Below are 12,753 nucleotides of genomic sequence, written 5' to 3' on the forward strand. Positions count from 1 at the left end.
AAACCAACAGCAATTTTACTGGTCAGGCGTCGTGTCAAATACAGTGTCCCACACCCCGTGTCTCGTCACTTCTGCGGTTCTTCCTGTCAGAACCACCCCCCTGACGTTCTCTCTCCTCAGTCCCCCTGGTCTGGTTCTCCTCAGAGTGCACGAACTGTCGTAGTCCTCCTGTCACCTGAGCTCCCCCTGGGGACTGGACTTTCTGGAACCCTCCCTGTTATGATTGAGTCACCGTAGGAGGCAAAAATAGAAATGCTAGCTAAGTCCAGAAAACCAGAGAAGTTGGCAACTATCGGATTGCAGACCCCTGAACCTATCAACACAACTAGCAGTAGCCGTGGGGGGCTCCTACGATGCCCTAGGCCCCTCGATCACAGCCGGAGGACTACATAGCCTAAAGACAGAAAGGGAAATCTAAACTGCCCCAGAGCAGACCCCAAAGCAAAAGGCAGCCCCCCACATATAATGACGGTGAAGCAAGAAGAAAGAACAAAACACAGACAGAAAGATAGACTGAGCAAAGATGGGGCCCAAGCTAGCTTAGATAGGAAAGGACCGGAAGGCTGTTGTCTGCAATCCGTGAAAAACCCTATGAAAATAAGAGCCAACAAACTGACAGTAAAAAAGGCCCTGAAGACGCTAGGCTTCAAAAAAGGCTATGTCAGTACTCAGGAATATTCTGAAAACAGAGCAACAGGCAAAAGGAGATTCAGCTCACCCCAGCAGGGAATGGCAGAATCCAGAAAAGCAAGGAAAACAAAACACTAATGCAAAAAGGCAAAACAGAAATCTTAGCTTTAGATGAGCAGGAATCAGACTGGTTTCCTAGAAGTCCACAGAGAAATCACCCGCAGGCCAGAAGGGCGTCAGCAGCCTTATATCCAGTCATTAACTCCACTCAGCCAGTCATCATCATCAGCCCCAGGTGTTTGACAATCAGGCTCACTACTTTCTTCACCAGAAGAGGGAGTTCCTCGGGCCTCAGTAGTGAAGGGGAAAATGAACTCACAACACCTCCCTCAGTATTTATACCTTTCCTGGATCCCTGTAACTCCGCCCCCCATGACCAACGGTTTCCTAAGCCCTAAGCTGAGGTCAAGTCCTTTGCTCACACTCCTCCCTGCCCTCTAATGGTCAACCCAAGGTACTGCATGTCCACTACACTTTCCTAGCTGTTTTCCCACTGTAGTACCCGACACCTACCTAAACTGTGCAAACCTTTCCTTCTCTATACTGACAGGTCCGTTCGTCCGTCAGGTCACCTTCCCTACACCCTCATGATTTTCCATAGGGCTTACATCTCCCCGGAGGTCAAATCTAGGATATCTCTATCGGCTAATCCCTCTTGTCCCAAGTGTTTACACTCTCCAGCTGACATCTTTCATTGTCTCTGGGATTGTCCGAAGATACAGGAGGCTTGGGATTTGCTTCTTCGCCATCTCACTAACACCTTCAACATTCGCTTTACATTATCTCCGGACTGGGTGCTATTTAGTATTCTCCCACGGGATCAACTACTCTGGACTCTCTGCTCAGCAACGACGTGTTTTAACTATTTGGGCGGCGGCTACCCGCAAGAGAATTCTGCATTTGTGGGCACAGGACACAACCCCTTCACTAAATCTAATTTCTTCGAAGGTAACATATTTGTTTAAAATGGATTGGATTGAGTCCATACTTCATAAAGAAAGTCATACGCAACTTTATGCTACATGGTCCTTCTTTATTGATCTGGAGCCACTATCGGTGCGTCAAGCATTACATGGTTGCTTTCAATTCACCAATTGGTATATGAGAGAGCTTATATCTGGTAACACACCTATTAGGCTTACCTGATTAAACCTGCAAGGTTTCAGACGTGCCTGGGGGGAGTTGGGGTCGGGAGTCGGGACTGACTGTTATACTGAATAACCCCGTCTTCCTTTGTGTCTTTCAAGCTACACTTTCTGGATATTGTTATGGCCTTCTTTGTCTTTATATGCTATGTATGTTACTGATTCTTACCTTGTTTGCAGACGGTTATAAATATTAAAAAAAAAAAAGTAATTCAGACCATTTCAAGTGTTCATCTTGTGAATTTAAAGGGAACCTAACACCATGAAAATGCATTTCAACCTTCAGGCATCATGTTATATAGCAAGGGGAGCAGAGCAGATTGATGTATATATTGGCAATAAATGAGCCATTTTAACCTGTGCTTTAATAATTTAAAACTCTGATCTTTCTGGGATTTTCAGCCCAGTGGGCAGTCACATCAGTGACAGCTTTCTTTGTAGAAGATTTTATATAGAGAAATCAGTCAATCCACGATAGAACCAACCCACGGGACCTAAAATCCCAGAAAACTGAGTATTACATTTTTAAAACATAAGTTTCAGTCATGGCCACAAGTGTCGGCACCCTGTCCTCAGACAATGCTCTTCTCCACTTTCTGTTCTCCATGCTTAGGCCTTGCCCCTACTTGAGATCAAATCAGATGAATGCAGTACAATAAAAAAATGGATTGCATTCGTACCAATTTAATCCTACGCTTCTATTTTCAATTGCGTTTTTTTCCCTGCTCCGACTGGATTGCGATTGGATGGGAAAAAAAAGATGCAACATGCTGAATTCGGATCACACGCACCCATTTAAAGCTATGGGTGCGTGTGAAGCATCGCACTGCACTCAAGTGCAGTGTGATGGAGAAATTAATTTCTCTGTCTCTGACACTCGGCTGCTGCTTTCAGCAAAGCAGGAGCAGAGTGTTATTAACAACAATAACAAAGAAACTGACCGAGTTATCACTATGGTGCTGGGTCTTTCCATCTTGAACAGAAGCTTTATTATTTGTATTTTCTACAATCTTTGGGGCAAATTCCTCAATGCTTCTACTTTTTAGTGGATAGTCCTGCACAGCTATTACCAAACAAGGGCTGTGCCTCTCTTTCCATAGGCCCTAGCGTTGTCAGATACTGGGTGCCATATTTTCCAGTACAAAAAAACATAAAAATCTTGTACACCGCCATATTGTACTGTGGTTTATAAGTCCGTCTGCTGTTGATTATGCTCCTCAACGCTTGGCTGGTCTCAGTGTCTGGACACTGATATCACAGATACAGCTCACATCACTGCTGCAGCCAATCACTGAACTCAGCGGCTTTTGCAGTGTACATTGGCAAAGCCGCTGAACTCATTAATTGGCTGCAGAAGGGATGGAAGCAGTCAACATAGTCACCGCTGCAGCACAGAGAACAGATGAGGTGGCACCGGAGCTGGGAAGGATAAGTACCACTTGGCTTTGTTGTTTTACATTACCGGATTGGTTTGGGCTCCATAATTCTAAAAGTGGAAAACCCCTAGGTGTTGTATAGGTGGGATAAACTGCTGGTACTTTTGATAGTAACGTAGTAGGTCTGCCTTCTCTATTTTTATTTGCTTTCATGAAATGTAGTCTGCAAATTTCACACAGAAATATTGACTTATAAATGGCTTATTAAGAAAAGCAAAACATTTATTTAACATAAAATACTTTTATTATGTTACTTAGTATTGCTTATTCAGTACATTATTCCTTATACCCTCATAAAATATATCAGTACATACAGACGTAAAGGGAAACTATCAGCAGAAAATGTCAATTTAGTTTTGTTTTTTAGTGAATTGTGTTTAAAAATAAAAGGCGAAGTTATGCTTTTTTTTTTTTCCATATTATCAGCTTTATTAAAAAACAAAAAGCTTAATTTAGTAATCTTGCAATTTTCATACTTGCTACTACAGCTTTTTTAGAGTCATTTTCTTTACTTTTAAGGCAAAGCTCCATGTTATCAGAGGCAGGATTACAATGACAGGTAACTGCCCCTATGCACAGCTGATAACACAGGATCCACCAATTACAACGGCCCTCCCTTCACAATTAGCTTTTCACAGTTCATTAGACACTTCAATACAAAAGGTAGGGTAAGGAAGCAACCATTGTAGCTATGTGCATGTATTGTTTCCTAAAACAATAGCAAGTTAAGAGTCTAAAAGAAGCCAAGTAGCTAGCGTGAAAACTGGCAAGAGTTCTATTTTTTTAATCTTTGACACAAATCTTTGTATGTAAAAAAAATTGCTAAAAATGTTTAAAAAAAACACAAAAACCTGATTTAAACAGCAGGTCATTTTCTGCCGATAGCTTCCCTTTAACAGCGTAATATGGATGCAATACCTATTCACGCAGATTTCTTCATTTCAATTGGTTGCAAAACAATCTCTTAGGCTATGTGCACACGCTGCGGATCCGCAGCGGATTTGGCCCTGCGGATCCGCAGCAGTTCTGCTGACATGGTACAGTACCATGTTAGCCTATGGGTTTTAAAATCCGCTGTACCCACGCTGACGGTTTTTTCCGCGCGGATTTGCTGTGGATTACAATCCGCAGCATGTCAATTGTTTGTGCGGAATCCGCAGCGGTTTCACACCTTTAACATTGTAGAGGTGTGAAACCGCAGGGCTAAGCCGCAGATAAACCGCAGGTCTTTTGATCTGCGGATTTACCTGCGGATTTTGCCAAATCCGCGTGGAAAAATCCACAGCCCAATCCGCAGCGTGTGCACATTGCCTTAGCATCACCTTTTCAAAAACAAAACGTCAAATGCTATGTCCACCTGTGCAAACATGTTTTAATTTAAAATCTTCTACAGCGTATTTTAAAGCATAATTGTCTATCAGGATTACACTGACGAGAGCTATAAGGTAATGGCTCTATAACGTAATCACCCAATCAATTTTTCAAAAACAGGTCAAGATAGTCTAAATTATAATCAAAAATTAAACAATGATTTTTGACAATACAGTTAAAAAACTTATTTCCATGATATATTAGGGGCTTATTGTATCCAAAAGTGATAAATGGTTACTTGGAATCTGTTCATCTCACTGCCTCAGAGACACAGTCAAGGCTTCCAAATCTTTCTGGGCATCGATATCCTAAAATGAAGACAAATCTACATCGATGAAAGTGTCAATATACTAATCTACAACATTTCAATTCTGATTGGATGTGAAATTCAAATCCAGTACAAAGAAATGCAAATCGGTTAATGCCTAGTGATTCTATACTTTTAGATTAGCCCTGTTTCACACATCCGTTTTTTGTGTCCGCCAAACGGATCCATTTCTGTTTTTTGCCGCTATCGGATGCTAACGGATCCGTTTTTTTGACGGATCCGCGGTAGCTGCTAATGCAAGTCTATGGGGAGAAAAACGGATCCGCCAAAAACATGGCGGATCCGTTTAACGGAAAACGATGGATTTGGACGGATTTAAAAAAACGGAAGTGTGATCCAGGCCTTAGGTAGTTTATACACTGCAGTAGTTCTCCAATATAATTTAATAATGAAATCATTACAATCATTCTGAAAATGAAGCAACCATCCACAGGAAATTTACATCTGTTATAGGTCTTTTAAGACAGGATGGTTTACAACCAGGCTTGGACTGGCCAACAGGAGAATTCTCTGGTGGGCAAATGTGGAAGAGTGGGCTACCACCCTCTTATATGAGCAGTAATTAGCACCATATATTTGAATCATTACGTACAGACAAAGGCATCATCTTATTCACTTAACAATCTACCCAGTTCATGGTTATGTAAATTTGTGATTGAGGATAATGTCACATTTGCATGTGGTTGAAAAGTGGGGCCCTGGAGTTGGATACTGGGGAACTTGGCACCCAAGTCAACAACAACAACTTGGAGCAGCTGTTCCACAGGAAAGAAACAATCCTGTAGTATGCTGTTAGATTTTAAGGATAATCAGAGGGAATTATAGCTATAGTATAGAATAGTCAGTGCAAGTAGGTTATACTTTGCATCACCACTGCAATCATCTAAACAAAACATTTTAAGAGTACCAGGGATGTGACGCTGGAAACAAGGGATTAAAGGTATGAAACCTGACAGCAACATATTGTAGGTACAGAGATTCTAATTCCATCAATGTATCACTTAGGCTAGGTTCACATTTGCGGATGGCCGAGCTGTGGAGGGCTGCGGACTTCCTCTGAGAAGCTCCGCCCACTGCCGCACCTCCTCCAGTCAGCTCTGCCTACGTCTGCATGCTGCCTGCGTATTTATCTTTAACATTGGGTACGCAAGTCATGCGGATGCCTCCGCATGCACCGTTTTGACGATGCGGCGACCCAAGTCGAACGCAAAATATTGGAATTTGATGGTTTTCATCCAGAATATCTCTGTACTTGGCCGCATTCATGTTTCCTTCAATTGCAACCAGTCGTCCTTTCCCTGCAGCTGAAAAACACCCCCATAGCATGATGCTGCCACCACGTTTCACTGTTGGGATTGTATTGGGCAGGTGATGAGCAGTGCCTGGTTTTCTCCATATACCGCTTAGCATTATCACCAAAAAGTTCTATCTTCGTCTCATCAGACCAGAGAATCTTATTTCTCATATTCTGGGAAGTTCTTCATGTGTTTTTTTTAGCAAACTCTATGCAGGCTTTCTTATGTCTGGCACTGAGAGGCTTCTGTGGGGCCACTCTGCCATAAAGGCCCGACTGATGGAGGGTTGCAGTGATAGTTGATTTTGTGGAACTGTCTCCCATCTCCCTACTGCATCTGTGGAGCTCAGCCACAGTGATCTTGGGGTTCTTCTTTACCTCTCTCACCAAGGCTCTTCTCCCATGATTGCTCAGTTTGGCTGGACGGCCAGGTCTAGGAAGATTTCTGGTGGTCCCAAACTTCATCCCTTTAACCCCTTAACGACCAAGCCATTTTGTAGGTTAAAGACCAGGCCTAATTTTGAAATCAGTAATAGCAGACCGATGGCACAACTCTCTAATTGTGGTGCACAAGTAGGATCCCCAATCCGTGACAAATCTTAATATAAAGTTGGCACACACACGTGGAATCCAATGCAAATAGTGGTTTAATAAGGTACAGTACATACAATGACGTTTCGGTCTGTATTACCTTCATCAATGTACTAAAAATAAAAGTGGATATAAGTATCAAATAAATCAAGTATATATACAGGCTGTACAACACTTGGTTAAGTCAGGACACAGAGTATGATTAACATGATTCATATACTGAAACCATTATGGCTATTCGCTTAATGTATGAAATAAATCAAATAGATGCAAAGGTTGTACAACACATAATAAAGTCTGGGTATCAAATATGGTTTCCATGGTATATATGCAAAAAACATGTGCAGCATTATAGCTAGTAGCATACTATATTAAACACAGAGTCACAACAATCCAAAGTGCAAGAAACGGTTAATGAGAGAGGCACATACCCCTAAGAAAACACTGTGGTACCTATTGTCAGGGCAATAAAAGGAGAATTCTATGGAAAAGAAAGAGGTGGTGACGTCATGATAGGTGGATAGTATTATATGGGTGGTGAGGAAAAATATATGCAATGCCAACATACCGTAGTTAATATAAGGGAACGGCTTGGGGCCGGTTTGCAGTAATTACAATATAGTCGCCATTAACAACTTAAACATAAAGTGGACGCCTATCATAAAAGTAGAAATTAGAGATGTCTGCTATATCTTACCCTTTGAAGGTGCACAGTGCAGGAAACAGCATGGACACGGCATCCGCCGCAAGTCACGTGTGCTGAATGAGGTAGAACTGACGGCACATTTATGTGTAAGGAGGAGGGCGGCTGGGTGGAAGTGCGTCACCGGTAATCGTCCGGCGTGCGCTCCAGCGTCGCCCGGGTGCGTTCCACTAGCCGGAAAATGCTGGCAGGGAAGAGAGAATGCGCTCCGCCTCCTAAGAAGGGGAGGGGACTGCTTACCACTGCTGTGCAAGTCAGGGCATAATAACTAAGTGCTGTTACCCAGTGAGTGGTGATAATGGAAAGTGAGTGGATATCACTGTTATACCGCTGTGGAATCAGACGTGTAGAAGTCAGGCGGTGCCACGAGGGTGCATAGTGACTTTCAGACATTGGTGACTTCATAATATTCAGTGTGGTTGATTCTGTAATAAAAATGCATACAATTAGTATCATGAATTGAATCGATGTTGCATCACAGACCACTCATGGAAACTTACACGCCTGAAATAAAGAATTAAGTTAAGACATGACAAATGACTGGACATCATATTCTCTATTTAACCCCTTCGGTGACATTGTATTAAGTTCGTGGATCCAATATGCCTCTCTCCTTTTTAGGAGATTAATACGATTACCCCCCCCCCCAACGTGGAAGTTGGACTTGCTCGATGACTTGATATTTTAATTGAGCAATCGAATGGCCTGTAGTGACGAAATGGAAAGGGATCGGCAGAAGTAAATTTCTACACCTGATGTTGGACTTGTGTTTCGAGATTCAATCCCGTACAGGTTGTGTAGTCTCTCCCACGTATAGTAAACCACACGGGCATTTAATTAAATACACGACAAAAGACGTGTTACATGTGTAGTATTCTTTTATGTTGTATTGCTTGCCTGTATGGGGATGGTGAAAAGAGCTACCCTTCTGGACATTATTACATTGTGTACACTGTAGGCAGGGGAAGGTATAGTATTTGGGGTTCATAAGAAAACGCTGTCGATTAGACGGGCGAGAAGGACCCACATCTGCTCTGATCAGAAAATCCCGTAAATTTTATGGTCTCCTGAAACAGGGGAGGAATGGTTCGCTGAATTCCCTAATATTAGGATGAGCTGTCCTGAGGATGTGCCAGTGTCGTCGTATGCTGGTATGAAGTCGATAGGCAAAGGGATGGAAATCATGGACAAAAGGGATGCGACTGCCCATTTTTGGCCGTGGGGGAGTAGACAGATCTATGGTGTTCAATACATTTGGGGGATACCCCCTTTCTGAGAATTTAGATCAAATCTCTGTCATGCGTTTCTCTTGAGTCAGAGTATTAGACACTATTCTTTGTACCCTTTTCATTTGTGATTTTGGTATGGAGTTTTTCATTCTAGTAGGATGAAAACTCGCATATTGAAGTAGACTGTTGCGATCGGATGGCTTGGTATACAAGTCAGTAGAGAGGTGACCAGAGTCATCTTTGATGACTAGCGTATCCAGAAAATTAATCTGTCTCAAGTCATGTGTCAACGTGAAGGAAAGTCCAGGCCATGATGATTGTAAAAAGGAAAAGAATGAATCTAACGTATCTGGTGGGCCCCCCAGATACAGAAAATATTGTCGATGTACCTCTTCCACACCAGAGCATGTGTGCGAAAGAGGTCATCCGTATAGACTACACTTTCCTCAAAGTGGGCTACATAACAATTACCATACGGAGGAGGTGCTGTGTTCGAGCCCATAGCGGTGCCCTTTACCTGCAAATAAAAATTGTCCTCAAAAAGGAAAAAATTCCTTGTTAGGACAATTGAGAGGTCACAACAGAGATTGACTTGTTCTGGATCATATTCAGATAGTTCCAACAGTCAACGTACTTATTTAATGCCCTCTAAGTGTGGTATGGATGTGTATAGGTCCTTTACATCAAACGTCACAAGGATAGCATTAGGTGGAATCTGGCCTAAATTATGTATTACATCCAAGAAGGTCCCTGTGTCCAAGAGAAATGACGATGTCCGTTTTGTAAGGGGTGTCAGGATCTTTTCCAAGTATTTTGAGATTGGTGAGAACACAGATTCTGTGGAAGCCACAATCGGCCTCCCCGTGGGGTTGTCTAAATTTTTATGTACTTTGGAAACTACATAGAAGACCGGAGTTATAGGGAACTGTTTGATTAAATACTCGCATGTTTTATTGTCAAGAACCCCTCTATTTCTAGTTAATCTCTCCTGAACCAAGTGTTCAACTTAATGGGTTGGGTCCCCTTGAAGTAGTTGGTAAACGGAGTGATCTCCTAATTGGCGTTGTATTTCGCCAAAGTAAATTGTTTTATCAAGAATCACAATTGCTCCACCCTTATCCGCAGGCTTAATGATTATATCTTTATCATTCTGTATGTTTTTTTAAGGCCTGTTGATCGAGTGGGGTCAGATTTGAAGGGAAATGTACATTTCCTTTGTTGATGTCATCCCTGAGTCTTTGGAATGTATCATCTACAAAGGAGATAAATGTCTCCAAGGCATGAGACCCTGTAGGGGTCTATAGTTACTCCTGTTCCTAAGGCCTAAGCTCAAGGCAGAAATGACCGAAGTCTCAGGTGAGGTAACCTGCCTATCGGTGTCAACTTTGTCAGAAAATTGCAATTTGAATCTAAGAGACCTATAAAACCTTTGTAGATACATATCTAGGTTAAATGTGTTATACTTGTAACTAGGGCAGAAAGAAAGGCCTTTCTGCAACACTCGATGTTCTGCTGGGAATTCAGCAAACCATTCCTCCCCTGTTTCAGGAGACCACGGAATCTACAGGATCTTCTGGTCAGAGCAGATGTGGGTCCTTCTCGCCCATCTAATCGACAACGTTTTCTCATGAACCTCAAATACGGTACGTTCCCCTGCCTACAGTGTACACAATGTAATAATGTCCACAAGGGTAGCTCTTTTTACCATCCCCATACAGGCAAGCAATACAACATAAAAGAATACTACACATGTAACACGTCTTTTGTCATGTATTTGATTAAATGCCCGTGTGGTTTACTATACGTGGGAGAGACTACACAACCTGTACGGGATCGAATCTCGAAACACAAGTCCACCATCAGGTGTAGAAATTTACTTCTGCCGATCCCTTTCCATTTCGTCACTACAGGCCATTCGATTGCTCAATTAAAATATCAAGTCATCGAGCAAGTCCAACTTCCACGTGGGGGTGGGGGGGTAATCGTATTAATCTAAAAAGGAGAGAGGCATATTGGATCCACGAACTTAATATATTGGCACCGAAGGGGTTAAATCGAGAATACGATGTCCAGTCATTTGTCATATCTTAACTTAATTCTTTATTTCAGGCATGTAAGTTTCCATGAGTGGTCTGTGATGCAACATCGATTCAATTCATGATACTAATTGTATGCATTTTTATTACAGAATCAACCACACTGAATATTATGAAGTCACCAATGTCTGAAAGTCACTATGCACCCTCGTGGCACCGCCTGACTTCTACACGTCTGATTCCACAGCGGTATAACAGTGATATCCACTCACTTTCCATTATCACCACTCACTGGGTAACAGCACTTGGTTATTATGCCCTGACTTGCACAGCAGTGGTAAGCAGTCCCCTCCCCTCCTTAGGAGGCGGAGCACATTCTCTCTCCCCTGCCAGCATTTTCCGGCTAGTGGAACGCACCCGGGCGACGCTGGAGTGCACGCCAGACGATTACCGGTGACGCACTTCCACCCAGCCGCCCTCCTCCTTACACATATATGTGCCGTCAGTTCTACCTCATTCAGCACACGTGACTTGCGGCGGATGCCGTGTCCATGCTGTTTCCTGCACTGTGCACCTTCAAAGGGTAAGATATACCAGACATCACTAATTTCTACTTTTATGATAGGCGTCCACTTTATTTTTACGCTGTTAATGGCGACTATATTGTAATTACTGCAAACCGGCCCCAAGCCGTTCCCTTATATTATCTATGGTATGTTGGCATTGCATATATTTTTCCTCACCACCCATATAATGCTATCCACCTATCATGTCGTCACCACCTCTTTCTTTTCCATAGAATTCTCCTTTTATTGCCCTGACAATAGGAATCACAGTGTTTTCTTAGGGGTATGTGTCGCTCTCATTAACCGTTTCTTGCACTTTGGATTGTTGTGACTCTGTGTTTAATATAGTATGCTACTAGCTATAATGCTGCACATGTTTTTTGCATATATACCATGGAAACCATATTTGATACCCAGACTTTATTAAGTGTTGTACAACCTTTGCGTATATTTGATTTATTTCACACATTAAGCGAATAGCCATAATGGTTTCAGTATATGAATCATGTTAATCATACTCTGTGTCCTGACTTAACCAAGTGTTGTACAGCCTGTATATATACTTGATTTATTTGATACTTATATCCACTTTTATTTTTAGTACATTGATGAAGGTAATACAGACCGAAACGTCATTGTATGTACTGTACCTTATTAAACCACTATTTGCATTGGATTCCACGTGTGTGTGCCAACTTTATATTAAGAATAATTTTGAAATCAGACCACTGTCACTTTATGTGCTTATAACTCTGGAACGCTTCAACGGATCCTGCTGATTCTGAGAATATTTTTTCGTGACATATTGTACTTCATGTTAGTGGTAAAATTTCCTCAATATGACTTGCGTTTATTAATGAAAAAAACGGAAATAAGGCAAAAATGTTTAAAATTTTGCAGTGATCAAACTTTTAATTTTTATGCCCTTAAATCAGAGAGATATGTCACAAAAAAAGTTAATAAATAACATTTCCCATATGTCTACTTTACGTCAGGACAATTTTGGAACCAAAATTTTTTTTTTGTTACGAAGTTATAAGGGTTAAAAGTTGACCAGTGATTTCTCATTTTTACAACAAAATTTACAAAACCATTTTTTTTATGGACCGCCTCACATTTGAAGTCACTTTGAGGGGTCAATATGACAGAAAATATCCAAAAGTGACACCATTCTAAAAACTGCACCCCTCAAGGTGTTCAAAACCACATTCAAAAGTTTATTAACCATTTAGGTACTTCATAAGAATTGAAGCAATAAGGAAGGAAAAAATTAACATTTAACTTTTTTTCAGCAAAATTTATCTTTGGACAAATTTTTTTTTTAATTTTGTCAAGGGTTTCAGGAGAAAATGAACCACAATATT

General features: G+C 41.6%; 1 protein-coding gene across 1 annotated transcript in view; it reads right to left on the bottom strand.

Annotated features, from left to right (window-relative positions):
- Nucleotides 1–3,472: 3,472 nt before the first annotated feature.
- LOC141063469 (regulator of microtubule dynamics protein 2-like) overlaps nt 3,473–12,753 on the bottom strand; it is a 154,800-nt gene continuing 145,519 nt past the window's right edge. Inside the window, exon 11 of the mRNA XM_073557512.1 lies at nt 3,473–4,950. Coding sequence (XP_073413613.1) covers nt 4,897–4,950 — 54 coding nt within the window. The 3' untranslated portion in view covers nt 3,473–4,896. The remainder of the gene's footprint in view (nt 4,951–12,753) is intronic.

This window comes from Dendrobates tinctorius, unplaced genomic scaffold, assembly GCF_039654945.1.
Source record: "Dendrobates tinctorius isolate UK_male_01 unplaced genomic scaffold, ASM3965494v1 ptg000250l, whole genome shotgun sequence".
Classification (NCBI taxonomy): domain Eukaryota; kingdom Metazoa; phylum Chordata; class Amphibia; order Anura; family Dendrobatidae; genus Dendrobates; species Dendrobates tinctorius.